Source organism: Agrilus planipennis, unplaced genomic scaffold, assembly GCF_000699045.2.
Source record: "Agrilus planipennis isolate EAB-ADULT unplaced genomic scaffold, Apla_2.0 scaffold130, whole genome shotgun sequence".
Classification (NCBI taxonomy): domain Eukaryota; kingdom Metazoa; phylum Arthropoda; class Insecta; order Coleoptera; family Buprestidae; genus Agrilus; species Agrilus planipennis.
Genome location: NW_020438925.1, coordinates 674671 through 685747, shown reverse-complemented (window position 1 = coordinate 685747; position 11077 = coordinate 674671). Strand labels below are relative to the sequence as shown.

At 43.5% G+C, this 11077-nt stretch overlaps 1 protein-coding gene across 1 annotated transcript in view; it reads right to left on the bottom strand.

Moving 5' to 3' along the window:
- Positions 1–7396: 7396 nt before the first annotated feature.
- The window catches only part of LOC108736545 (endoglucanase A-like), an 11852-nt gene continuing 8171 nt past the window's right edge, over positions 7397–11077 (bottom strand). Inside the window, exons 2-4 of the mRNA XM_018469008.2 lie at positions 8864–9068; positions 8154–8441; positions 7397–7881 (exon numbers count right to left, since the gene is read on the bottom strand). Coding sequence (XP_018324510.1) covers positions 7548–7881; positions 8154–8441; positions 8864–9068 — 827 coding nt within the window. The 3' untranslated portion in view covers positions 7397–7547. The remainder of the gene's footprint in view (positions 7882–8153; positions 8442–8863; positions 9069–11077) is intronic.

Here is an 11077-nt window from a genome sequence, read left to right as displayed (position 1 = left end):
AATGCCCAAAACGACCATCACAAAAATTCTTAACACCTTCTAAAGTCGCATCCATCAAGTGCGTTGACCCTCCCACCGATGAAATGTCCGAAGACGAATCGTCGGTCATCACTGACTCTCCAGATCCCGAACGATTCAGCAGAGTCGAAGACACCATCCGCTTCACCTACCTCTGCCTTTCATCCCTACATCCCAACTCCCGATTCGTCGAGGACGTTATTGCCCGTCATTCCGCCCAATTCTTCAGGCGGAAAGTCTCCTTCGTCTACAAAGGCAGCAACGTACACATATCCATAACACACCTACCTACAAAAACAATCTCCTATTCCTAAAACCATTCACCTACCCATCGATGGCTCATTATCCCCTTTAGTTAAAGTTCGCAGACCTTAAAGTTTCGACAATTAACACTAACGGCTGGAAACGTAGAAAGAACAATGTAATTCACACATTATCCACCGACTGCATACACATTCTCGCGCTGCAGGAAACGCTGTCAACGCGAAACGAACGGTACCATGTACCGCAATACAACATTTATAGAAACGACAAGCAGTTTCACAAAAAAGGGACAGCATTAATCATACATTGTTCCATCGCATCCAGCCGATTGTTTCTACCACCTCAATTCCATGAACTCCACTGCTGCGCAGCCACGCTACACCTTCGCTCCGGCGACATTACAGTATTCTCGTACTACAACAAACCCAACAACAGGCTGCCGATCGAGTTCTTATTCTACGTCTCGTCCATTCCAGGGGCCATAGTATTAGGGGATTTTAATGCGCGACACAGCACATTCGGTGACACGATAACAAACGCGAACGGCCGGTTACTCGCAAACGCGCTACTATTCCTCAACCTATTTCGCATCAGAAACTCTAATTTCACTTTTTTCAGCCATCAAGGCTCGTCTATCCCCGATCACATCATCTGCACCGACATAGTCGCGCCTCTTTTCTCAGATATCTGCGAAATAGGTACACCGGTTACTAGTGATCACCTTCCCCTTTCCGCGACACTTAATATCCGATCGCAAAAAATCACTCACTTTTCGTTCAAGGAAATACGCGACTATAAGAACATAAACTTTGACCACCTTCGCGAACATATAACCAATGAAAATCTACTCCCCCTCCCCCCCCGACATTATCAATCAACAAGACATTGACACCGCGATAAACAGATACAACACACGTGTTCAAAACGCGATTAATAAAACAGCACCCATCAGGAAAATCTGCATAGGAAGAAAACCTCTCCCGGGAGAGATAATCCAATTGATAAAACGAAAACGCGAACTATACAGACATTTTTTGAGAACTCGCGACCCCCTTGTAAAAACGGAATGGAACAAACTAAACGCGTTAGTCCGATTAAAAACAAACAAACACCACGAAACCCGATGGCACGATACATGTTCAAAATTAGATTATCACAACGGTTCAGAATTTTGGAAAAAATTCAAGGCAATCACCGGCCAAAAACAAACTACAATAAGTCACCTGTTGAGTAACAATCAAATATGCAATACCACCGAGGAAAAAGCAAACGCGTTCGCCGATACTCTCGAGAGCATACATGTCACTTACACAGGCCCACATCACGACGCGATACACGCCGCGCAGATAGACCGACACGTGATAAACACTTTAAGCACTGCACAACGCGAAGAAACTAATATAGCACGCGAAATCACACAAGATGACATAACCGACACTTTCAACAAATTAAAAAACAATTCGCCCGGTGAAGACGGGATCACCAATAATGTCATCAAAAACCTACCACCCTCCGCTATCGACTTTCTCACAGCAATATTCAACGGGATTTTGAAAACGGGATACTATCCGAGAAATTGGAAATGCGCGAACATTATTATGATACCTAAACCCAACAAAAATCATACGGACCCCAAATCATACCGCCCAATTTCACTGGTGAACAACACGGGTAAAATCCTAGAAAGGATCATCGCGAAACGCCTCTCAGACTACTGCAAGGACAACAACGTCATCCCGGACTCCCAAGCCGGGTTCCGAAAGGGACTAAACCCCCTTGACCCGGTTCTCAAACTACAAACTGAAGCAATCTCGGCTATGAACTCCGGTGGTTGCACCCTTGCAGTAGCGCTCGACTTCGAAAGAGCTTTCGACACGGTATGGCACAAAGGGCTACTTTCAAAACTTCTCCAAATTAATCTTCCTCCCTTCTTCGTAAAACTAATTCACTCGTTCTTAACGAATAGACCATCCAAAATCAAAGTAGGGAACACACTCAGTCGCACGATTATACTAACCGCAGGCGTACCCCAGGGCACGGTTCTTGCTCCACTACTTTATAATATATATTGTCGCGACATACCACAACCTCTCAATAACTCAATAAGTTTAGCCCAGTACGCAGACGACACCACCTATTGGGCATACGGCATCAACACAAAATCATGTAACTCGAAAATAAACCAACAAATCAGTCAACTTGAACTATGGCTCAGAAAATGGCGTATAAAACCACTCACACTTCAGAAGAAATGAAATACTTAGGCATCACTCTAACACATACAACTCACACATAGCATTCTTACTACCGAGAGACACATTTTACGTAAAACACAAAACACACTGCGAGCACTACACACTGCCCAGCCGTTTCTAGGTAAGTTTAACGTTTTTAATTAATTTTAACTGACCAACAGTCTTGGGGACCGAGTACGCAACGTCCCCTTGAACTTCTACGTTCCCTTAACCCTTTATACTAACAAATACCTTCGTATTCCCGTACAACCGAAGCCACGACCACCGAAAAGCGTTTTTCGTTTCTATCGCCTGCCATTTCGGAAATGGCTCCCCCAAGGGTCCGGTACTCTTGGAGGGTCTCTCCCTCGCCGACGCCATCGTCTTGTTTGGCGAGATGAAGGAAAACCTAACCCTGTTAGGTAATTTCATCCGTCAGCATGCTGACAACGCCACGCCCACTCCCATGTCAGAAGACATCGTACCTAGCACCTCCGCTATTACCACCGCCCCGTCCTCACAGACAGTTGCCTCGTCAATCACAACTTCTGCCACCTCCGCCGACGGCTTTACGAAAGTCAACAGCCGTCGTACCAAACGCCGAAGGCAAACGCCCTTCCTTTCGTCGTCATCTTCTGCGACGTCGACGGACAAGTCCGAGCCCGAAACTGCAGGCCATGGTGCCGCAGCTCCTCCCCCAATCGCTATCCGCCAAAAAACCCTTTGGCCAAAAATTCTCCGTGGCATGGAAAGCCATGATATTTCCGCCCGACGGGCAGTCAACACCACAGACTCCATCAGAGTATATCCCAACTCTGTGGAGGACTTCCGCCGCCTCTCTTCTCTCCTCGACGAATCAAACGTCGAGTTTACCACCAACCACCTCCGTCAAGACAGGGACCTTCACGTAGCCCTTCGCGGAGTTTGCGAATCCATATCAACGGACGATGTCCAATCAGAGCTTACTCACAAAGATTTTGCTATCCGCGGCGTCCACCGCATGTCCAACGGCGGTAAAATCTGGCCGCTAGTGTCCGTTCGCCTTGATCGAGCGGACAAAAAGTCTAAGTCAATATTTGAGCTTGGCAAGATCTGCGCGCTCAACGTGAAAGTTGAGCCTAAGAAAGCTAACAAAGACGTCTCTCAATGCCGTCGTTGTCAAAAGCTTTTCCACACGCCAATTACTGCCGCGCCGCCTGGGTCTGTTCTTTCTGCGGCCGAAACCACGTCTACACCGAATGCAAGCCGAAAGACAAAAAAGACTCCACTCCTTCCTGCGCAAACTGCAAAGGCAATCACCGCGCTACCACTATCCCACCTACTCCAAAGAGCACTCAAGCAACCGCCCGCTCACCTGTTACCACCGTAAAGAAATCTTCCCAAATGTCTTAGGCAAGGGTCGTGAGAGCAGCCTCACAACCCCCCACCCGTAAGCCCAACCCAACCCCAAGCACCGCTACAACATCAGGTGCAACTCCGTCCCTTCAGGACAAAATTCAGGCTATCGTTCAGACAATGGTAGCCAGCTTAGTCGCCGTCCTTCAACCACCCACCAATGTCTGACACATCCCACCTAAATAATCTTGGATTAGTTACCTGGAATGCCCATGGCATTAAAGGTAAAGTGACTGAACTCGACCACTTCCTCGAGGAAAAGTCAATCGGCGTTGCGTGCATCACTTTTTTATCCCAAAAAATCAAGCTTTTTGTCCCAAACTTCCTGCCTACAGAAAGGATCGTGAAAACTCCAGCGGCGGCGGCGTAGTCATCCTCGTTAGGAATTCTATCAAACACAAGCCTATCTCTTTGGCTACCGATTCTTTAGAAGCAGTTGGCATTGAAATCACTTCAACTTCCGGCCCTGTCAGAATTATCTCATTATACTCCCCTCAGACGAAGAGGATCTCTCAAACCTCCACTTCTACACCCACCAAACGTCTCGACTATCGTTGCAGGCGATCTCAATGCCAAGCACGTCTCATGGGGCTGCCGATATAGTAATAGAAAAGGAATTTCCCTTCTTACCAACTCTCTTGACTTCGATTTCACAATTTAATCCCCACCGGACTCAACGCACTTCCCGGATCGTCACAACAACTTTCCAGAACGTTAACCTATCCTTCGACCCTACAGTTCTTAACGATTTAAGCTCAGATCACCTTCCTGTTCAAATAGAAATCGGCCGCCCAACTTACAACCTCCTTCTTTTAAGTGCACTCAAATTCGCACAATTGAGGAACTCAATGAAGCGGTAAATCTCCTTTCAAACGAGATTACCAGCGCCGTCGAGCGCTCCACGACCTCCCGCCCAGCCACCACCCCACTCAATACTCTCCCCGCAGACATTCTTGATCTTCTTAAGAGGAAAGACAAGATCCGACGTCTGTTGAATACACACCGCGACCCAGCACAGCGTGCAGAAGTAAACGCCCTCCAACGAGAACTAAAAACTCGTCTCACCAAATTCCGCAGCGCATCCTTCAATGATTATATCATTCAGGCAGAAACACACCCCCGAAGCACTTCGAAAGTGATCCGTTCGTTTCGTAACAGAGCTCCGCATCATCCGCCACTAAAACAGTACGGCACCACCTACTCTTCAGATGAAGAAAAAGCTGCAATCTTCGCAGACTGTTTATGCCTCCAGTGCTCCCCACTACCTAGTCCAGTGGACCTTGCCAACTTTCACGAGCGTACCAAAGCCATATCCCAAAACTTCGTTCCCATAAATTCCGAATTCAGACACACCACACCCCGTGAGATCTTCCTTACTATTCGTTCTCTGAAAAAGAGAAAAGCACCTGGCGCTGACGGAATTCCCAACGGAGTTCTCAAAGTCCTGCCACCAAAGCACATCACTGCACTCTGTAACATCACAAACGCTATCATGAGGCTCCACCACTTCCCTTTGGTATGGAAAGAAGCCACTGTCTTCTTCCGGTCTGCGTTGACTCTGCTCTCTCTGCCAGTAAACCCGTCACAGCCGGTGTCCAACAAGGCTCCAAACTTTCTCCTATTCTGTTTAACCTCTTTTGCGCGGACATGCCCTCCCACACTTCCATTGTGACTGCTCTGTACGCTGACGACATTGTCATCATAAACCCTTCCAGCGGCATTCTTCATTGGACAGCGAGAATCAGTAGGTTTCTGCCACGACTCCTAAACTGGTATCGGAAATGGAGACTCTCCATTAACGAGACCAAATCGGAAGCAATCTTCTTCTCTCGTAGGCTCCGAAAACCTCCCTGTATCATCGTCAACAACCGCCCCATCAAATGGAGCAGCTCCGTCACGTACTTGGGCGTCGTCTTCGACAGATGCATAAACTGGCGGCACCACATTACGGCGACCCGTAACAAGGCTCTGGGTGCATTCATCGCACCTAAACCATTCTTTCGAAATAGCTCCATCTCCCAACAGACGAAAATCCATGCATTTAACCCATTTGCTCCTTTGCCATTCCCGTCTGTGGCTGCGCCCTTCCCCACCGCCTGAAACCCTTGCAAGGCACTTACATGCGGATTGTTCGCTCCGCACTAGACTACTCCCAGTTCTTCAGAAACACACAAATTCTGTTCGAAACCGGTCTACATTCTCTCCCTGAGGCTGCAATCACATTCGCGGCAAATCTCCGGGTCACAATGTCAGGCCACGCCAACCCCACCATCTCGGCACTCTCCAACTTCGCACCGAAACCCAACGACCGCTTCCGAAGGTCCTGTCACCTTCTACAATGAGCCGCTCCCTTTCGCTCACTTCTTGCTCCACCACCTACTTCGGTTTCCTCCCCAGCACTCCCTTCTGCCCACACTCTTAACCCATTTACCATCTCAGCCCTATCCCCAATCCTCAGCTTTTTCACTTTCTTCCCGGGGATATGAGCAATCCACAGGGTTTATCTCCCCGCTCGAAGAGGAGTTTTAGTCGGTAAGAATCCGACACTACCTCCCTTCAGGGGGTGCCTTTTGAAGATTTCCCCTCCTCGAGTATAATCTAAACAAAAAAAAAAAGAAATCACTACCAATACAACAACACCGAGCGGCATGGTCTAGTTGTTTAGACCATTGCTTAGCATTCGGGAGGACGCCGGTTCGATTCCGGGTCCGTCTGCCTTGGTCCAAGTTTTTCTGTGGTTTCCTTGGATCACTTAAACAAATGCTAGGGCAGTAATATTCCACAAGTAATCTTTCATTCTCTTCTGTCTTTAGTTCGCCCGTCTCATCTTTCTCACTCGAATCACCACCCACCCATTCCCACGATTCCTGAAAGTAGGCTGAAGAGGGCCTTCTGCTCTACCTTCCGGCGTACTCCGGAGGGACTGCCCGCCCATCAGCATTACTGGCTGGTGGGAATGAAACACCCAAAATTTTTTTTTTCACAACCAACAAGACTCCCATATTCCACCGACCCACTGCAAGAAAGAAGGAGTTAGTCGCCAACCAACCAACCCTCAGAATTTCTAAATTTTTGTTTGTGCCAACTCGATATTGTCCACAGCCTTGACTTTGTATCTATATGTATGTATAATCACCTACATTATCTTCACCTTGTTTTTTTTCTATTTTAATTATGTGTTTGTCTATAAATTGCTATTGTTTGTATATATGTCTGTCGTCTTTGCTATTGTTTTGTATATATATTTTCTGTCTTCTCGCTATAGTTTGCTGTATATATTTTCTATCGTTATTATACAGTGTATAGTGTGTAATAAAATATTAGAGTGTATCAAGCTAATATTGTTATAATATTATTAAATGATTTATTAATTTCAGTTAAATTATTGTTGGAGTAAATAAATTTTTTATATCCCATGGCCAACATGAAATTGTTGACTAACTTATAAATTATTTAATATAACATACCTCAAAATGAATAATAATATATGAAATTCGTTTTTACATAACAATACTCATTTAAAATAATCAAAATAACAATATTCAATTTTTATGTATGATTTGAAGTATTGTTTACATAGTTCTATTTAATTATAGGAACCGCGGCCATTAATGTTTTCAATCAACACAAAGAAAATCACTTTCGGGCTACTTCGAATAATGTGATTGAATAAGCGGGGAATTTGTGTCCAATGGAATTGTTGGCAACAGGGGAATTGCTTTTCACAATCTTAGTTAGATTTTTCTGACTATACGTATAGACCTTAGCACTGGCCGAGTGGTTGAAGTTTTTGATCTCGATCTTCGTGTCGATTTCATTGATCGGGTCCTTGTTGATGGCAATAATAGTTAACTTCTTGCCTGACGGTCGGATCGACGCATAAATTGCAAGCTTCTGTTCGTCACTCGATTTTGCACTAACACTGATTGAGCCGAACTGAGAGCCTTTTCCATTGTAGTTGCGGTACATCCTATTTGGCATGGTGAAAAATTAAGATACAAATCCATTAATAAAAATAGAAATTATAAAATCACATTTCAAAATACGCATTATTGTGAGCTTATGAGATAGTTAATCATCTACAGTGTGAATTCAAGATTTAACTGGGCTTTCAAAATATCGGAAATTCATAGTCTCATAATCCAGTCACGGATTCCAACAACACTTACGATACAAATTTGCCAGCTAGGATATTTTACAATATTTACCCTTTCGAGAAATTAATGTTTGTAAAATCCTTACCTGAAAGCATACGCCCATGGCTCGGTGGTATTTTGCGATCCCCAGGCGAGAGCCAGATCAACGCCCTCTCTTCCCAGAATACCAAGTACATCTGCTTGTGCTAAGGCGCCGTTTATGGTGTTCAAACCGCCCCAGCTGTATTCCGTGATGGCTATTTTAGTACCCGGATAGTAAGTCAGGATAGCCTGCTTCATCCTTGGAATCAGTTGTATCCGGTTATTCGGTTCACCCAGGTCCTTTATCCAGCTCTCGTCTATGTAATCAGGGTTCCACAGAGACTGAGTTGATCTAAGCAAATGTTGGCGTAAGATATGACATACAAGGTAAATTGGTCGAATAGGATGGATAATTTCCACCATAGGATTTCCACTTTATTCTTTCTTAGTTTAAAACCTAATCCATCTTTTCTTTTATTAATTTACGGATTTCAAAATTTTTCAGGTTTGCTAGGTTAAGGAAAATACCACAAATGGCATGGTGAACGCCATCTGTAGTACGATGCTACAAGTGGTCTGTATTCTGTCGAAACTGCCAGACGCGGATCGCGATTTCGACCTCTTTGGATCTCATCAGCGCGTCGCAGACAGCTCCGACAGAATACAGACCAACCTTTACCTGCTGTCTTAACAGCGCGTTTTAGAAAATATTTTCTAGGTTAGGTTATTAAATCCTATACTTAGTAGCATGTCCTTTTTTAAACTTGTACTGACCTGAGCCTCACTGCCAATACCTCCGGGTCTGTGCTGTCACTGAACACGTCAGCCGCTTGTGAGTACATATGGAGGTCGAGATAATCGAGTAGTCGTTTTGAGTGACTAGATTCCAACTGCTTCATCGTTTTCAGGTAATAGGGGACAAAATCTAGGTTTTCGTGGCTCTCTTTGTCTTTATCATTCCCACTGGAAAAGTCCAGGCCTAAAAAAACCGATGTACCTTGAAACCATGATCAGTTTTCACAAATTTCAAAATAAGATATGTGCAATCAGGTGACTTCTGTGATATTACTGCTAAGTTCTCTGACGTTCTGTTCCTATTTATTCGTGTTCGTCAAAATTGTTAAACTAATTTATTGATATGTTATGAAGCCAAACTAATCAAAGATGTATTTTATTTCTATTGAGGGAAATACGAGCTGTTTCCACGTCGAGTTCAAGTCAACGAAATGTAAACAAATCTTCCATGGTTACAGATAAAGGCGATAGTAACGAAGATGTTTTTACATCTGAACAATATCAAAGATGACAAATTTTATAACTTCAGCCTGATGATGACTGTACACAAGTCGAAACGTTGCTCTTATTAAATAGAATAAAAACCTAGAAAAAACAACTAGTCGGTCTACTGGCCAAGTAAAATTCATTTAACAATTTAAAGAATTCAATTTCACCGACAAAATTAGATTTTACATAAATAAATTCAAAATACGATAGTTTTTGTTGCGGAATCTCATTCTGCACTTTTATTCTACCGAACATGTGTCTTCCCATTATTCTTTATTATTTTTACATTCGAAGCATGCGAATTCTTAGCAGAGGGTAAAAGCTGAAGGTGCCTTAGCAGACACAGAACCTAAAGGTGAAAGGGTACTCGCTAATAAGAGGAAGACCTCTAAGATCACAACAATAATTGGTGACTTCAGCTAATAGACGTGACGTCATCACAAAGATGGCTAACTATGCACAAGATTGATTGCTGCATATCTGGGATAGAACAAAGTGCAAGATAACTCTCCATAAGAAAAAGCATGGGAGTCTGTGCTGATAACGTTTACAGGGTGTTTCTGAAATAGTAGCCCGTTTGAAGGGTACTATAAAACAAAAAAAATAAGTAAACGGTTAGTGGTCATCAAGTCTACCTCTTTCAAGAAAAACGTTTTTGAAAGTAAAGGCAACGGACAGTCCGATTGTAGGGCAGAGCGGGGTCTGTTGAGCCGCGGGGTCTAGTGCGCCACCTGTAATATCACGTACACGGTGCATGATAAACCCACGCCGTCATTGTTTTAGTCGCCGGCCGGCATATGTTTTGGTTGTGAATGCATAATGTTGCAAATTTGGCACTAAAAGTAAAAAACATAGTTCCACTGAATTTTGGTTAAACAATTACAAATTTTATCATACGGCCATCAAGTAAGTGTATTTTGATTTCAATATGATTACTACTAATGGTTTAAGTTTCAGGAATAAATTATTTTCAATTGATTTTTAGTCATTTAACATATTAAATGTAATTCGGAGAAGGGGTCATTTGAGCCAAAATACTCGGGGTCGAATGAGCCATATTCAAGTGACCCCTAATATTTAATTTAAGAAAATCAAGAACCAAATTTTGAAATGCCATCTACATCTAGAGACTATATTCCATTTTCGCCAGAGTCTGTGAGACCATTACCGAAAGTAGGGCCCAGAAAGCAACAAACAAGAGGGAAAAAAAGAAGTTGTGCTGTTTTGACAAACACTCCCGAGAAAGAGCACTTGCTTTACAACAATGTGAAACAAGAACTAAAACTATTAAGAAGATAGAAAAGTCCAAAAAAAGCAGTGAAGAAAGCAATTTTTAAAAGTTCCTCAGAGTCTGATGAAGAGAATCACTCTGTTAAGAAAATGAATAAAAAGGTCAATAAAAAGAATAAAAAAAATGTAAAGAAAACACAACTTCCTTTAGACCCCGAAGGGACGATTATTTTTGTCTAGTGTGCGCTGGATCCTATTCGGATAGTCTCCCAGGAGAAGAGTGTAGAGGGTAGACTGCACTAATTGCCGACATTGGGCTCACATTAAAAGCACTTCTAGTATCAGTGCAGTTTATGTTTGCATGAACTGTGATAGTAACTAAACTAATGAAGTTACTTTTTTTTAGTTAGAAGTTTATTTAAGTTTGCTTTTGTTTCTATGAGGAATCTCAGAAATTTTATTATGTTTTTGTTG